At 33.3% G+C, this 19,483-nt stretch overlaps 1 protein-coding gene across 1 annotated transcript in view; it reads left to right on the plus strand.

Moving 5' to 3' along the window:
• LOC113551291 (titin-like) overlaps positions 1-18,807 on the plus strand; it is a 32,004-nt gene extending 13,197 nt beyond the window's left edge. Inside the window, 5 exon segments of the mRNA XM_026953453.1 lie at positions 6,512-6,748; positions 6,811-7,649; positions 8,117-8,214; positions 8,285-14,026; positions 14,029-18,807. Coding sequence (XP_026809254.1) covers positions 6,512-6,748; positions 6,811-7,649; positions 8,117-8,214; positions 8,285-14,026; positions 14,029-18,798 — 11,686 coding nt within the window. The 3' untranslated portion in view covers positions 18,799-18,807.
• The last annotated feature ends 676 nt before the right edge of the window (positions 18,808-19,483 follow it).

Consider the following 19,483-nt stretch of genomic DNA (forward strand, 5'->3'; position numbering starts at 1 on the left):
TGTTTCTTTGTCGCGTGTAAAATTTTTTTAGAATCTAATTTGTTTAAATAAATAGCTCATCAAAATGTATTTTCCGGTTAACAACAGCTAGCACGCAATCATTGTATTAGTATTCGGTATGCAGTAGTAAATACAATGATTGCTAACGTTTAAACCATTTTTCGGAAAAGTGTTGCTGCTATTTAAATGAAAATGAATTTAAAATATTATAATCTCGATTAGTGATCTTATACGTTTCATTAAATATATTTGGGCGCCTATAACTACCAGCTATAACGTTTACCACTGTGTTCGATCGAGTATATGTTGTGTTACGTGTGGTGTCCAAGTAAAAACGACCTATGAACAAATTGAGTATCGGTAATTATATGCTTGGTGACTCTCATTTTCGACACTTATTTTGTTTTCAATTATACGATGTCTATCACCATTTTAAAAAGTACACGCGCCCGCCGACTATGTGAACTCGCGTATGCCTAGTCGTAATATGTGTAAATAATTTCAATCGTGTCTGGCGAAACAAGTTGAGCACGCACATCATACGTATTATAGATATCGCATATTATAATTTATCGCACATTAGCACGAGCACGAGTCTGTAAATCCGTCAATCGGCTAAAGTGTGTGCGGATGTAGTCGACTACCTATTATAGCATTATATTTATTTAGATCTGAACGATTTTCAGCATGCAGTAATAATTACCAATTTTATATGAACATAAAAGTCTAAATTAAATAAAACTTACAGATAGGTAAATTATATTGTTATAATTATTGTGTTATAATATTTTAATGAGTAAAATGTATTAATTTTTTTTCGTAAAGATGATTTTCTAACGATATTACGATAATGGTGTACCTAAATGTTGTAATCATTATTACTTATTATAGTCTTGCACATAGTGTAATTGGTACATATCGTACGGTTATTTTTCGTACATAATAATTTGGCTATTCTAATTAGTCGGCAAGTTCATTGTATACATCAGTCATGTGTAATGCAATATCCGTAGTTTACTAATAATGCCCACAGTGTGCCCTTGATGTACCTAACTATACATAATCGCGTATTGGTCACGGACAATTAAGTTTTAAACTATAAAATGTATTATTTATACTATACTTTATTCGTATATAAATAATAATGCTCGTATAGCACTATCACTAAATTAGCATCGAATTCTTAGAGATTTTATTTCATTCATAACCGTATGTAATCATCTAACTACAAGTAGAGTGCCAGAATAATAGTATTAATAAAAAGTTACTTAAAACAATTTCAGATATTCTTATTATTTTCTGATCTATAATATAATATATAGGTAGTAACTACTAACTAGTAACGTTGAATTATCGTGAAAATATTTCAGTCTATTGAGTCATATATACGAATGAACGGCGCAAAAGAGGAAGAATTAATTTAGTGGCCATCACTTAGTACGTGTCACCATACTACATGACAAATTAAACACTCATCGAAAAAGGAATTAAATGTATGTCAGTGCGAACAAGAATGTTTCTACTATGAGTCTACAGTTTAGTTATTTAATTCTTGACATATTTATCCCAGAGATCTTAGTTTATGATTACATATCAATTCTGCGAAGTTCTAGGCTGGGTAGCAAATTTAGTATTGTTCAATTGTTTGCTATTGAACAGTTTTATGTACGTGTATATTATGTGTGTCTACTTTTTAAATTTTTAATCACATTTATTTAATTATTATTATATCTTGTATAGACTAAAGTAATATACCATATAAAATGTATTATGAAAAAACTTGTTTTGTCTTCTGGTTTAAAATTAATAAAAAAACATACATATTAGTTATGTATCAAAGTATGTATAACCAATGGTCTTTAGTAGTCGAGTAATAGAAATTAGAAACATGAAATAAAAATTACATAACAGAAAGTATACCTACTAATTTAATAGGAAATAAAATTTTGATTAAAATTATGTTTATAACTCATAATAATAGAATTAGATTAAAAATTTATTTTTATCAAAATAAGTTAGAAACAATTTATAAATCATAAGTACTATACAAACCTATATAGTTAATTTGAAGATTGTTAAACAGGTTTAAAAATAAATTATTAATATAATACTTATGATTTACTTATGACTTAGAATGAAAGAAAAATAATTTTCTTATTTCATTCTAAGTCAGGTTTTTTTTTTATTAGACATTTATCACTAATTTTAGTTTGTCGTTGTTTGATTACCTAATCGTTTATATTTAACATGTACCGCGTCATCAAAATTCCATGTTATTATAACTATCCGTAGGTACTGTAATTTATTATTTTTTTTTTATTATTATTCATGCGTTTTTAAGACTACAATTGTTCTGTATACAACATTTACGCCATCATATTCTTAAATAAAAATTGTCACTTACTTTACATGTTATTTTAACATTCCTATCATATTACCCACTTCCAGTAACTATAGTCTATAACCTACCTATCTAAACTACGTTATTGCGTTGTCCCTTTCACTATATCTACATTATGGTTACTGTAAATGGTCATTATTCATTTATCAAAGTGAAACCCATTCGTTTGTAGTTTATTATTTTTTTTTTGCTGTTATTATTTGAGTCACTTGAGTTACATACAAATTAAATTATCGAAATATTTATTGTCGTGTTATAGAACGGGCGTGATCCAAGTATAGGTACCTACTTATTTACTACGCGTATTCTTATTTTGAATGATTTTAAATGGCCACGATTGCGAGTCACGTTCTAATGAGTTTAACTGCACAATATAAAATATGCATTCCGGATGAGAACAAAACAACATTGCCAAATATGAATAAAATATGTCAAATAACTAATTTTTTTTTCAAAACTTTACAGCTCTCGTACATATGAACAATATATTTTAATTTTTTAAGCAATTTTTTTGACGTAATGTTAAATTTTGTCACATTTCTGTAAACATAATTATTATATATTATTATATTATGTATCAAAATATGTTACATTATAATAATTTTTCTTGTCCTCAGAATTTTTTTTGTGTGTATTATGACGAAACAATGTATATTATACTATGTAGTGCAGGTACGTGTAATACTTGCACAGGTACCTACTGTATAGTGTATAGAGATATATACTTAACATTTCAAAGCAGCTCTAGTGTTTTGTTTAGTTTTTTGTTTTGTTTTGAATAAGCTTATTATTATGGTTTATCATTACAATTTCATTAATATTGACAATATCGTAACACGGTTTTATAACATTTCAGACACAATTATCTAGCAAGGACTATAATGTGTCAGTTTGATTATTATGATTGAGAATAAAAATATTAAAATGATTTTTTCAGCCTTAGCAACGTGTGACTATTGTTATATCTACCAAGGTTAGTCTATGTATGTATAATAACGACGTTACACTCCGCAGTGCCACACCTCACCCACGGTTATTATTTTTAATTTCTAAAAACCGTCGAGTCTCATTTATCAGTTCTTCAAAGTGCTACAATCGTCAAATTTAAAAATATTGGATTTATTTTTTTTATTTTTATTAAATTATACGCAACAATTAAACAATTGTTCATTTATTCTAACAAGAGTCTACAATGTTGCGTCCATCTAAATAAAAAAAACTAATAACTAATAACTAATCACGTATATATATTTATTATATGCTTATATAAAAACAAATAAAATTATTATTATTTATTTTCAAAAAAATATTACTTCATTCATTACCGGTTGGTACTTTATCTTGTTAACACTGTTGATTGTGTTTATACCAACGTTAAACTATAGGTAAATAGATAACCATACTGCCCATACTAACCAGTAACTGTATACAAAAAGTTATTTGCGTGTACTTACCACGTATTTTAGCATCTATATCCAAAATACGTAACCATGTAGTTATAGTTATATAAATTTAATTATTTAAATTTCTTTAGTTATTATACATTTTATGCAATGTTTTTTAATTATTTAACAGTAATCTTGTACTACTCTGTAGTATACAATATACATGCTTCAACACTATGCTTGCCCGTGTTTATAGCAATTCGGCCCTATAATATTACAGAACGAATAGGAAATTTTAACAGATATGTTGTTCAATATTACAAATAATGTATTATATACAATATATATATGTTTAAATACGTATTAAATTTAAAAAATATTATCTGATGTGCATATCTAATTCTCAAAATAAACTTTACTGTTATGAATTTTATTTTATTTGCCTATCAATGCCCTAATGTAATTAATGATAATAAAAATGGTCAATGGTGGCACGTTCATTTTTACAAAAATTGTATAAATAATTTCATTAAATACTTGGTATTTAATGAATTTGCTATACAATTTCTAACACAATATTTACACTCTGATTTAATTGATATCCTATGCCCATTAAATGAAAGACCTGATACTAATTGTATGTAAAAGTATCATTATTAAGCTTATAGGTGTATCCAATTACTTAAAAAACAGAGTTTCAGTTTTCTTATACACATCGACCTGTAGCTTTAACTGGTTATTATTTTTTTATTTTATTATTATGATTTGTGTAATGGGATCTTTCACTGTTTCTTTGTTTGAGATTTCCAAACAGAACGTGTAAGGAAACAATACAAGTAAAATTCATTGAAACATTATCTCTTTTGCCAATATTATAATATTCTAGTGACAGTTTAAAGTATTCATATTAGATTAAAACGAATATGTCAATAAGCAATATCTACCCAAGGTAAAATATTAACACTAGCTTAGGTAATACATTACTACATTAGTAATTTAACAAAAACGTTTTTTTTACAGAAATAATAATTAGTAAAGCGATATATATATATATATTATTATTTATCTTAATGTTTTGCCAATAACTCATATAGTTCATAATAAATTGTTACAACTAAAAATAAATCACGAAAGAATTTTTTAGGCAGTATATTTTATCTGCAATATATACTGTTTAAGTTGTATAGAACACAAATTTACTTTATTATTTATAATATTTGTTTTGTTGACAACTGAAAATGAAGTATACATGTTAAAATAAATATGCGATTTTATGTTTAGTTATTAGTTATATTACTATTATTTTATTATAAAATAAGAAAATCCTAGCCTATATAGGATATCTAGGTATATTTATAAATAATACAGAATAATAAGTTTGAACAAGATGATTATAAATAAAAATATATTAACAAGTGTGTACACAAGTGATTTATTATTTACTATTGTATACAAATTGTAGAACAAATTATAAAAAAAAAATTTAAAAATAATAGACGTACTATGGATAGCAGATACAGTAATAGGTTAGGATACTGAGTTATATTATATTATATTATTAATTAACTAGGTATAAAAGAAATGTATTGGTTCGGGATAATGAACCATATCAATGATAATAATATAGTGTAAATATTCTGATGCGATTTTTTTTATACTGTTTTAGATCAAAAACGTTTTTGTTAGTGTGTATATTACTTCACTAGTGTACCTACCTATTAAATATATCGACACGAATTCATGTAATTTTTAGTATCCTGTGAATTTCATTAGTTTTAAACAATGAATGATTTTATTTTATTATTGCAGATTATCCGAAATAAGTATACTTTTATATAAAATATTGCATCTTTATTAAAGATTCTTTAAACAGTTTAAACAATAGTTTGATATTCAGTCTACATTTTGGGTAGGGATAAATTTAATTGTCATGTAAATTATTTTTAATATTGCTATTGTATTTTTTTATTCAATTTGTTTTATTAAAAATACATATTATACTAATATTATTTAGATTTTTTAAAAAATACGTCTTCAAAAATTACATATTTTTTTTTTAATACGTTTGTTTGAATTTTTCATCGTGCATAGTATCAATATTTCAGAAGAATGATTTAGTTTTATTGATTTTATATTGTTTCCTGATACGAGAATGCTGCTTGAAAATTAAATTATTAAATTTTAAAAATGATTGCTTTATTTGAAGACAATACACACAATACCAATACTTGAATGAATTTAATTTAATTAATTAAATCACACATTAACATAAACATAAAATATATTATGTTTTATAACTTAGGTACAAATAATAAAAATAGAATTGACTATATATCAATAGAATTGTACGAATATAAAAAAATTGTTTTACCACCATTAATAACATTCTGAAAGATTGATTATTTTGGGTTTAATGTTATATACATACTTGATGGCAAAAAACTTTTAAATTAACATCAATGTTTGACTATACAGTGCGTACAATTGGTGCAAGCGGTTCAGTACCCTATTGATTAGTCTGTATACAAATTCGTAAACGTGTATTACCACATTTTACATTACCTTTTAAAGAATTTCCATTTAGTTTGCATTGGTGTACCTAAACAATTAGTATATAAAAATGCTTACTATTTTTAGTTAGCCGGCAATATTTTTCATAGAAATTAGTATATGCTTTAAAAAGTATTTATATCTTATATAAAATATTTTTATTTCTTATTTAAAGACGTCATCGATGTCCGCATACACCTGGAACAGATAGGTCTCCACTAGATTTGGAGCCTATATCGTCTCCAAAAATATCAAGGACTAAAGAAGAATATCAGCCAATACCATTCGACCGCGTTGAAAGGCCTAGTTTGCAAAGACTTAATACAGAATTAACTCTAACCGAAGGAAAAATTGAAACTACCACGGCCTACAGGTCGGAGTTTGAGGAAAAATATGCAGAACGTCAAGCCAGGTAATAATAACTTTAAAATAATTATACCATTGAATTCTTATTGTTGTTTATGTTTGTGATAGATATAAAATGGAAGATCAACTTCATCTCGAAGGTGAATATTCTCCACAAAGAAAACAAGAATATACGGGACTTCCTGGTGATCGTTATTTATCACGTAAGCCACAAGATAACTTAAAACCTGAAGGCGAATTTGAAAGACCAATTCGTGAAAAAATGACACCCGCAGAACGACCAAAACCGATAAAACCTAGTGATAATTTAAAGCCAGAGGGTGACTTCGAAAGACCTCAACCATCGAAATACGGGCCCGGCGAGAGAGCGCCAATTGTCAAACATCTGGACAATTTAAAACCTGAAGGCGAATTTGAAAGACCAATTAAATCTAAAGTAGAACCAGGGGAACGTCCAATACCGTTTAAGCCAAGTGACAATTTAAAGCCAGAAGGTAATTTCGAGCGGCCAACACCTACAAAAGTGCAACCTGCTGATCGACAGAAGCCAATTAGACCAAAAGATAATTTACGACCTGAAGGTGAATTTGAAAGGCCTGTACCATCTCAATATGGACCAGGTGACCGAGCACCAATAGTTAAGCATCCAGATAATCTTAAACCTGAAGGAGACTTTGATAGGCCCGAACCTAACAAATATGCACCTGGTGACCGAGCGCCTATAGTAAAACATCCAGACAACTTAAAATCTGAAGGAGATTTTGATAGACCAGAACAACCCAAAGCACCAAAAAGAGGAGAAAGAGCACCTACTAAGAAACCTATTGACAATTTACGACCAGAAGGTGAATTTTATGGAGAAAGAACAGTAACAAAAATTGTAAAAGGAGAAAGAGCTGAAATTCGAAGACACGAAGACCAACTAGTAATTGGTGGAGAATTCACAGGTTAATTATTTTATTATTCACAATTAAAACCAGAAATTTAAAATAACAATGTTATTAAAAAAAAATACCAAAGAAAAATTTAGAAACAATACATAAAAAATGATTGACTTATTGATTAATATTTAATAAGTCTTTGTGATAAATAAATATCTTATACTTAATAAAATATATAAAATATTATTTTTATGCTTGAATAACTAATTTTATAGTATACAAATTATAAATAGGTTTATAGATTTACGAGTGAGACAAGTTCAATACATGGAATATTAATTTTTAAATTTGACATCTTGAATATTTTCATATATTACATGTTAAATATTTAAATTTAGTGCATATTAATGATCAACTGTATATAGTTTCTATAATTACTTAAAATAAAGAAAATAAAAATATTAATTTATCAATTAAAACATTAATTATTTATGCATTCAAAATATTTATTTATTTATGATTTTATATTATAGATACCACTACACAAAGAATGGAGTTTACAGGAGAAACAACTGAACGACCAAGAATGATACGTAGAAATACATGGACCAAACTAGAAGGAGATATTTTGGTAAAAATAAATTAAATATTAAAACGATGTTTTTAAACAAATAACTAAATAATGTAATTATATTTTATAGGTAGTACCAAAAAATAAAGAAGATTACCCAGAACGTCCAGTGGTTCGACATGAAAAAGGAAAAAAGAAAACTGATACATTGAATATAACAACAGGCGAATTTTATTCGAACACATCATCTCAAGAAGCTTATCAACGACATGATATGCAAAAAACTGAAATCATAAAGAAACGAACAGACAATTTGATATGCGAGGGAGAAATGTCTTTTGAAACATCACGAATGGCCGATTACTCAGCAAAAACGACAGAATTAGAAAAACCGGTAAGGCGACGTACTTGGACTAAACAAGATGGAGAAATATACTTCCAAACTACAACTTCAGAAGTGTTTAAACATCATAACGAAACAAATATAAGACACACTATCAAAAAACACACGGATAATATAACTATTGAAGGAAAATTTGATGATAGAACACATTCTAAGGAACAATTCAAAAACATACACACCGAGAGGACAATACAAAAAAAACCAATAGATAATTTAAAACCTGAAGGTGAATTTGATCGACCACAAAAAGAAAAATATAAGCCATCAGAGAGACCTAAACAAATAAAGCCATCCGACAATTTAAAACCAGAAGGTAAGTTTGAACGCCCGAAACAAAAAGATTACAAAACAGCAGAAAGACCAAAACAAATTAAACCACAAGACAATCTTAAACCTGAAGGCGATTTTGAGAGACCAATCGAAGAAAAGTTTACGCCGAGTGAAAGACCGTCACCATTTAAACCTTCCGATAATTTGAAACCAGAAGGAAAATTTGAACGACCCATAAATGACAAGTATAAACCAAGTGAGCGACCAACACCATTTAAACCTACGGATAATTTGAAACCAGAAGGAGAATTTGAAAAACGTAGGCCACAGAAAGTTGGTCCCGGTGATCGTGCTCCAATCGTTAAGCCTAGAGATAATTTGTATCCAGAAGGAGAGTTTCAGAGACCTAAGCCAAATGATTATCAACCATCTGAAAGACCTAAGCAGGTTAAACCACAAGACAATCTGTACCCTGAAGGTGATTTTGAAAGACCGGAATATCCAGAGTATTCGCCATCTGAAAGGCCAAAACAGTTTAAGCCAACAGATAATCTAAAACCTGAAGGTGAATTCGAAAGACCAGTAAATGAAAAATTCAAACCTAGTGAACGTCCTACAGCTTTTAAACCAAGTGATAATTTAAAACCCGAGGGTGAATTCGAAAAACGTACACCACAGAAAGTTGGTCCAGGTGATCGTGCTCCAATCGTTAAACCTAAAGACAATTTGTATCCAGAAGGAGAGTTCCAGCGACCAAAACCAGATGATTATCAACCATCTGAAAGACCTAAACAAGTTAAACCACAAGACAATCTGTACCCTGAAGGTAATTTTGAAAGACCAGAATATCCAGAGTATTCGCCCTCTCAAAGGCCAAAACAGTTTAAGCCTACAGATAATCTTAAACCAGAAGGAGATTTCGAAAGACCAGTTTATGAAAAGTTCAAACCAAGTGAACGGCCTACGCCATTTAAGCCATCTGATAACCTTAAGCCTGAAGGTGAATTTGAAAAACGTACTCCACAAAAAGTTGGTCCAGGAGATCGTGCTCCAATTGTTAAGCCTAAAGACAATTTGTATCCTGAAGGCGAATTCCAACGACCAAAACCAGAAGAATTCCAGCCATCTGAAAGACCTAAGCAAGTTAAGCCTCAAGACAATCTATTTCCAGAAGGTACTTTCGATCGTCCTGAGTTACCTCAATATTCACCATCTGAGAGACCAAAACAATTTAAACCTACAGACAATCTTAAACCAGAAGGCGACTTTGAAAGACCAGTTTATGAAAAATTCAAACCCAGTGAACGTCCTGCTGCATTTAAACCAAGTGATAATTTAAAACCAGAAGGTGAGTTCGAAAAACGTACGCCACAGAAAGTTGGTCCAGGCGATCGTGCTCCAATCGTTAAACCTAAAGACAATTTGTATCCAGAAGGAGAGTTCCAGCGACCAAAACCAGATGATTATCAACCATCTGAAAGACCTAAACAGGTTAAACCACAAGATAATTTATACCCAGAAGGTAATTTCGAAAGACCAGAATATCCAGAGTATTCACCATCTGAAAGACCAAAACAATTTAAACCTACAGACAATCTTAAACCAGAAGGTGATTTTGAAAGACCAGTTTATGAAAAATTCAAACCTAGTGAACGCCCAACACCTTTTAAGCCATCCGATAACCTTAAACCTGAAGGTGAATTTGAAAAGCGCACGCCGCAGAAAGTTGGTCCCGGAGAACGGGCACCAGTTGTTAAACCAAAAGACAATTTGTTCCCCGAAGGTGAATTTGAAAGGCCAGAACATCCCGAGTATTCGCCATCCAAAAGACCAGAACAATTTAAACCTTCCGATAATCTTAAACCAGAAGGAGATTTCGAACGTCCTATACATGAGAAGTTCAAACCCAGTGAGCGTCCAACTCCGTTTAAACCATCCGATAATCTTAAACCCGAAGGTGAATTTGAAAGAAAGAAACCAGAAGAATTCCAACCAGCTGAAAGAGTTAAACAAGTGAAACCCCAAGATAATTTATACCCAGAAGGTAATTTCGAAAGACCAGAATATCCAGAGTATTCACCATCTGAAAGACCAAAACAATTTAAACCTACAGACAATCTTAAACCAGAAGGTGATTTTGAAAGACCAGTTTATGAAAAATTCAAACCTAGTGAACGCCCAACACCGTTTAAGCCATCCGATAACCTTAAACCTGAAGGTGAATTTGAAAAGCGCACGCCGCAGAAAGTTGGTCCCGGAGAACGGGCACCAGTTGTTAAACCAAAAGACAATTTGTTCCCCGAAGGTGAATTTGAAAGGCCAGAACATCCCGAGTATTCGCCATCCAAAAGACCAGAACAATTTAAACCATCCGATAATCTTAAACCAGAAGGAGATTTCGAACGTCCTATACATGAGAAGTTCAAACCCAGTGAGCGTCCAACTCCGTTTAAACCATCCGATAATCTTAAACCCGAAGGTGAATTTGAAAGAAAGAAACCAGAAGAATTCCAACCAGCTGAAAGAGTTAAACAAGTGAAACCCCAAGATAATTTATACCCAGAAGGTAATTTCGAAAGACCAGAATATCCAGAATATTCACCATCAGAAAGACCTAAACAATTTAGACCTACAGATAATCTAAAACCAGAAGGCGAATTTGAGCGACCTGTACACGAAAAATTCAAACCTAGTGAACGGCCTGCTGCATTTAAACCTTCGGATAACCTAAAGCCAGAAGGAGAATTTCAGAAGCGTATACCAGATGAGTTCAAGCCTTCTGAACGACCTAAGCAAGTTAAACCTCAAGACAATCTATTTCCAGAAGGGACTTTTGAACGTCCAGAACATCCAGAATATTCTGCTTCCGAAAGACCGAAACAGTTTAAGCCCACAGACAATTTAAAACCTGAAGGTGAATTCGAACGTCCAATTCTTGAGAAATTTAAACCCAGTGAGCGTCCAACACCATTTAAACCATCTGATAATTTAAAACCAGAGGGTGAGTTTGAGAAGCGTACTCCACAAAAAGTAGGTCCTGGAGATCGAGCTCCAATTGTTAAGCCCAAAGATAATTTATATCCCGAAGGCGAATTCCAGAGGCCAATACCTGAGGAATTCCATCCATCTGAAAGACCTAAACAGATTAAACCACAAGACAATCTGTACCCTGAAGGTGACTTTGAAAGACCAGAATATCCAGAGTATTCGCCATCTGAAAGGCCAAAACAGTTTAAACCTACAGATAATCTTAAACCTGAAGGTGAATTTGAAAGACCAGTTTATGAAAAATTCAAACCTAGTGAGCGCCCTTCAGCTTTCAAACCAAATGATAATTTAAAACCCGAGGGTGAGTTCGTAAAACGTACACCACAGAAAGTTGGTCCAGGCGATCGTGCTCCAATCGTAAAACCTAAAGATAATTTGTATCCTGAAGGCGAATTCCAACGACCAAAACCTGAAGAATTCCAGCCATCTGAAAGACCTAAGCAAGTTAAACCTCAAGACAATCTATTTCCAGAAGGGACTTTTGAACGTCCAGAATATCCAGAATATTCTGCTTCTGAAAGACCGAAACAATTCCGTCCAAGTGATAATCTTAAACCAGAAGGAGATTTCGAAAGACCAGTTTATGAAAAGTTCAAACCAAGTGAACGGCCTACGCCGTTTAAGCCATCTGATAACCTTAAGCCTGAAGGTGAATTTGAAAAACGTACTCCACAAAAAGTTGATCCAGGAGATCGTGCTCCAATTGTTAAGCCCAAAGATAATTTGTATCCTGAAGGCGAATTCCAACGACCAAAACCAGAAGAATTCCAGCCATCTGAAAGACCTAAGCAAGTTAAGCCTAAAGACAATCTATTTCCAGAAGGTACTTTCGATCGCCCTGAGTTACCTCAATATTCACCATCTGAGAGACCAAAACAATTTAAACCTACAGACAATCTTAAACCAGAAGGCGACTTTGAAAGACCAGTTTATGAAAAGTTCAAACCAAGTGAACGGCCTACGCCGTTTAAGCCATCTGATAACCTTAAGCCTGAAGGTGAATTTGAAAAACGTACGCCACAGAAAGTTGGTCCAGGAGATCGTGCTCCAATTGTTAAGCCCAAAGACAATTTGTATCCAGAAGGAGAGTTCCAGCGACCAAAACCTGATGATTATCAACCATCTGAAAGACCTAAACAGGTTAAACCACAAGATAATTTATACCCAGAAGGTAATTTCGAAAGACCAGAATATCCAGAGTATTCACCATCTGAAAGACCAAAACAATTTAAACCTACAGACAATCTTAAACCAGAAGGTGATTTTGAAAGACCAGTTTATGAAAAATTCAAACCTAGTGAACGCCCAACACCGTTTAAGCCATCCGATAACCTTAAACCTGAAGGTGAATTTGAAAAGCGCACGCCGCAGAAAGTTGGTCCCGGAGAACGGGCACCAGTTGTTAAACCAAAAGACAATTTGTTCCCTGAAGGTGAATTTGAAAGGCCAGAACATCCCGAGTATTCGCCATCCAAAAGACCAGAACAATTTAAACCTTCCGATAATCTTAAACCAGAAGGAGATTTCGAACGTCCTATACATGAGAAGTTCAAACCCAGTGAGCGTCCAACTCCGTTTAAACCATCCGATAATCTTAAACCCGAAGGTGAATTTGAAAGAAAGAAACCAGAAGAATTCCAACCAGCTGAAAGAGTTAAACAAGTGAAACCCCAAGATAATTTATACCCAGAAGGTAATTTCGAAAGACCAGAATATCCAGAGTATTCACCATCTGAAAGACCAAAACAATTTAAACCTACAGACAATCTTAAACCAGAAGGCGAATTTGAGCGACCTGTACACGAAAAATTCAAACCTAGTGAACGGCCTGCTGCATTTAAACCTTCGGATAACCTAAAGCCAGAAGGAGAATTTCAGAAGCGTGTACCAGATGAGTTCAAGCCTTCTGAACGACCTAAGCAAGTTAAACCTCAAGACAATCTATTTCCAGAAGGGACTTTTGAACGTCCAGAATATCCAGAATATTCTGCTTCTGAAAGACCGAAACAATTCCGTCCAAGTGATAATCTTAAACCGGAAGGAGATTTCGAAAGACCAGTTTATGAAAAGTTCAAACCAAGTGAACGGCCTACGCCGTTTAAGCCATCTGATAACCTTAAGCCTGAAGGTGAATTTGAAAAACGTACTCCACAAAAGTTGGTCCGGGAGATCGTGCTCCAATCGTTAACAAAGATAATTTGTATCCTGAAGGCGAATTCCAACGACCGAAACCTGAAGAATTCCAGCCATCTGAAAGACCCAAACAAGTTAAACCACAAGACAATCTATTTCCAGAAGGGACTTTTGAACGTCCAGAATATCCAGAATATTCTGCTTCCGAAAGACCAAAACAATTCCGTCCAAGTGATAATCTTAAACCGGAAGGAGATTTCGAAAGACCAGTTTATGAAAAGTTCAAACCAAGTGAACGGCCTACGCCGTTTAAGCCATCTGATAACCTTAAGCCTGAAGGTGAATTTGAAAAACGTACTCCACAAAAAGTTGGTCCGGGAGATCGTGCTCCAATCGTTAAGCCCAAAGATAATTTGTATCCTGAAGGCGAATTCCAACGACCGAAACCTGAAGAATTCCAGCCATCTGAAAGACCCAAACAAGTTAAACCACAAGACAATCTATTTCCAGAAGGGACTTTTGAACGTCCAGAATATCCAGAATATTCTGCTTCCGAAAGACCGAAACAATTCCGTCCAAGTGATAATCTTAAACCGGAAGGAGATTTCGAAAGACCAGTTTATGAAAAGTTCAAACCAAGTGAACGGCCTACGCCGTTTAAGCCATCTGATAACCTTAAACCTGAAGGTGAATTTGAGAAACGTACTCCACAAAAAGTTGGTCCAGGAGATCGTGCTCCAATCGTTAAGCCCAAAGATAATTTGTATCCTGAAGGCGAATTCCAACGACCAAAACCTGAAGAATTCCAGCCATCTGAAAGACCCAAACAAGTTAAACCACAAGACAATTTGTTTCCTGAAGGTTCTTTTGACCGTCCTGATTATCCAGAGTATTCTCCAGCTGAAAGACCGAAACAATTTCGACCAAACGACAATCTTAAACCAGAAGGTGATTTCGAAAGGCCAGTTTATGAAAAATTCAAACCTAGTGAACGGCCTACGCCGTTTAAGCCATCTGATAACCTTAAACCTGAAGGTGAATTTGAAAAGCGCACGCCTCAGAAGATTGGTCCAGGAGATCGGGCACCAGTTGTTAAACCAAAAGATAATTTGTTCCCTGAAGGAGATTTTGAAAGACCAAAACATCACGATTACTTACCATCTGAAAGACCAAAACAATTTAAACCTTCCGATAATCTTAAACCAGAGGGAGATTTTGAACGTCCTGTACACGAGAAGTTCAAATCTAGTGAACGTCCTGCTCCATACAAACCCAGTGATAATTTGAAACCTGAAGGTGAATTTGAAAAACGTACACCACAGAAGGTTGGTCCTGGTGATCGTGCTCCAATTGTTAAGCCTAAAGACAATTTGTATCCAGAAGGTGATTTTGAAAAACGTGTTTATCAAAAAGTGGTTCCAGGTGACAGGGCTCCTATTGTGAAACCTAAAGATAATCTGTATCCTGAAGGTTTATTGGACACATCGTATGTTAAAAACAAATCTGTAGTTACTGTAGGTGATAGAGCTGCTATTCACATTCATGAAGATAATTTAAAGATGACTGGAGAACACACTATTTTTAAGAAAGATGACTTTACGCGTAAAACTGCTACTCGTTCTGAAATAGTTAAGCATGACGATAATCTTAAAATTGAAGGTGATCTGATCGATAATTTTAAACGAACTGATTTCTCAGCCACTAAAGGGGAAAGATCCGAAATTATCTACAGAGAAGACAATTTAAGAATTGAAGGTGAATTTATTGATATGCGTTCAAGAAATGATTATAGTAAGCATGTTTTGAACAGAGTAACTTCTATATCGAAACATGAAGACAACCTTAGAATGGAAGGTGATTTTGAAAAGCGTGAAAAAGTCTCCTTTGTTTCTGCTGAAAGACCTAATCAAATTAGGCATCCAGATAATTTAAAACCAGAGGGTGAATTTGAAAAACGTTCTCATCATGTTGTCGGACCTGGTGATAGAGCTCCTATTGTTAAGCCCAAAGATAATCTCAAACCTGAAGGTGAATTTGATAGACCGTCTCCAGATAAGTATAAATCTGGTGAACGACCTAAACAAATTAGGCATCCAGATAATTTAAAACCAGAAGGTGAATTTGAAAAACGTACTCATCAAACATATGGACCAGGTGATAGAGCTCCTATTGTTAAGCCCAGAGATAATCTCAAACCTGAAGGTGAATTTGATAGACCGTCTCCAGATAAGTATAAATCTGGTGAACGGCCTAAACAAATTAGGCATCCAGATAATTTAAGACCAGAAGGAGAATTTGATAGACCGTCTTCAGATAATTATAGACCGGGTGAACGACCAAAACAAATTAGACATCCAGATAACTTAAGACCTGAAGGTGAATTTGATAGACCATCTCAACAAAGTTACGGACCGGGTGAACGACCAAAACAAATTAGACATCCAGATAACTTAAGACCTGAAGGTGAATTTGATAGACCATCTCAACAAAGTTACGGACCGGGTGAACGACCAAAACAAATTAGACATCCAGATAACTTAAGACCTGAAGGTGAATTTGATAGACCATCTCAACAAAGTTACGGACCGGGTGAACGACCAAAACAAATTAGACATCCAGATAACTTAAGACCTGAAGGTGAATTTGAAAAACGTACTCATCAAACAATTGGACCTGGTGATAGAGCACCTATTGTAAAACCTAAGGATAATTTAAAACCAGAAGGTGAATTTGATAGACCATCTCAACAAAGTTATGGACCGGGTGAGCGACCAAAACAAGTAAAACATCCAGATAACTTAAAATCAGAAGGTAATTTTGAAAAACGAGTCGTACAAAAAGTGACTGTAGGTGAGAGGACCCTTGCTTATAAACCTCAAGATAATTTACGGATGGAAGGAGAATTTGAAAAAAGAGATCGAACTTACACAGTTCGAAAGGTTGAACAAGCTGTAGTCAGAAAGCATGAGGATAATTTGAAAATTGAAGGAACAATGCACTTTACTAACAAAAACATACATTCCGATCATAAGTCATTAGATACTGGATATTCTCAAAAAATAACTGAAAATAATCAAACTACAGGAGATCACAAACAGATAAATCAAGTAGCAAAATCACATTCCTCTTCAAAAACAGAAAATTATTCTTCAGTACATAAACATCAGCAGAGCAGTACAAATACTAGAAAGCATATTGAATCTCAAATTTCTTTAGGGGATCATGTTAAAGATTCAAATACAAATGAAAAAATTAGTGTCAAATACGGACAATCACAATTTGAAGGAGAACTTAGACAATCAGCTGAATCACAAAACGTTGAAAATCGGGTTACTAAACAATCATCTGATTCTTCGTTCCAAAGAAGCTCAAAATCAGAAGAACACGTTGGTACAGTAGAAAGAAAAAAATGGGAAACTTCTCAAAAGAGAGATTATTTAAAGGGATCCGTAACAGATTTAAGCAGTACTAAAAATGCATCATTATCAAAGCAAAGAATAAATCAGACAAACGATCAAAGATATTCAGATAATGCAATTCGTCAACATTCATCCAATCATTATATTCACATGTCTTCACAAAATGTTAGCAGTTTAAATCAGCGGCATGAAATAAAAAGTGAACACATTTACTCTTCACGCCCATCTGAAGAAACTAGAGGACAAATGAATCACGATAGACTACAAAATGATAATCTTGTTGATAGAGTACAAACTACACACCATAGACATGGGCATTTAAATAATAACGATAGTCAAAATTATGCATCACAACATAGAAACCTTCAAAACATTAGTCAGTCTAGTCAAAAACACACCAATGAAACCAGTGGTCAAAACTATAAGCAAAGCACTACTACTAGCAGTTCGAAAATAAGTGATCAAATTCGACGCCCCGAAAGTTTTGTTATAAATCTGTCTGACGAAAAAACAACAAATAACCGAAATGCATCGTCTGTAGATCTGCGTTCTGAACACTATTCAAATAATCAAACGAGTAAAGTTCACAAAACCCAAATAGGAAGACAATCGTTGATTAGCGGAAATATCAACGAAAATAACTCAATTACCCGTGATTATTCTTCGGGTCTGCATTCAAGCAAATCATCAGCTGTGTCAAATGAACAGTTAAACAAAAGCAACCGGTATGAGACTAGCAGCCAAAATCGGAATGAATACAATCGGGACCATTCTCAATCACTTTCGTCACAACAAAAATCCGAGCAGTCTACAAATCGTTCACATGGCACCGAAGTAAAAAGTTATTCCACTGCAACGTACAGGAAGTCTTTGCATAGCACTAGTTCTAACGTGTTGAATATCGACTCGTCCGTGTTTGATCGAAAAACCCGAAGTGACCAATCTCATCACCGCAAGTCCATAATAAGTTCGAACACCGATCTGAGTAACTCAGTGTTGCACCGCAAAGGAGACGTGACGCATATCGAAGCACCTCATTATACTTCTTCAGCGGCCGCTGCTCAGAGGAAGAGTATCAATACGTTGGACTCAACATTCGTGATTTCACCTCCCGACAACCGGAACAGTATTAGCGCTATGCACCGTCAAGACAGGGTGTCGAGGTCGTCCACGAACAGGTCGCATATCAGTCTTGGTGATTCGTCAATGGAGTCGAGTACTAGTCATTACAGAAACGAATACAAACCGAGAGTGAGTGGCCCATGTCCTGTGCCGTTAATTGAAAGAAATCAAGCACCTTTCAGACACACCCGTGATACGAAAACGCACAAATTCTATAAGTCGACTACAACAGACGGAGATCGTAAATAAACTTTCTAGGTTAGTAAATCATGTTTATATATTTTAATAATATCAAAAAATAGTTTATCACTCACCTACTTGGATACTAGATCATAAATCGTACCTTTTCGTATTTTATTCGTCTTCATACGTATAAAATAAAATTACCAGTCTAGAGCTGAGGAGGGAGAGTGTCTTCGTAGTTTTTCATTCAATTCCTTAATATAAATAAGTATCAAAAAATGTCTATTGACAAATACTTTTATACAGGTAAATTATGATATATTTTTTAAATAAGACAAAAAAATATATACAACTTAAGTTGATAAACACAATTTATTTTTTTAATATCTATATTTCCATTATTTATCATATACTACGCTGGATTGTCGAAATAAATATTTTAATAATCTACAAAAATCACATACAACCAAGCATTTTAGATAGTTAAAATCACTGTTGAAAAACATTAACAATTTGGTGGTGTTGCTGTACCTTCTCGAGGTCTCCTCTGTAAGTAGTGCTTACCAATCCATATGTTCAAAGTTACAATACTGCGAATCTTATAATGGAAGCACGAAACGAAACAGCAACAGCACGACGGCCAAACGTCTCAGGACTTCCTGGCCATATCGGCAAAAACAACCATTTTAAGGGCTACCCACAATATAAAAATAAAAAACCAAAAATAATAAATAAATGTAATAACAAAGCC

The sequence above is a fragment of the Rhopalosiphum maidis genome, chromosome 2, assembly GCF_003676215.2.
Source record: "Rhopalosiphum maidis isolate BTI-1 chromosome 2, ASM367621v3, whole genome shotgun sequence".
NCBI lineage: Eukaryota > Metazoa > Arthropoda > Insecta > Hemiptera > Aphididae > Rhopalosiphum > Rhopalosiphum maidis.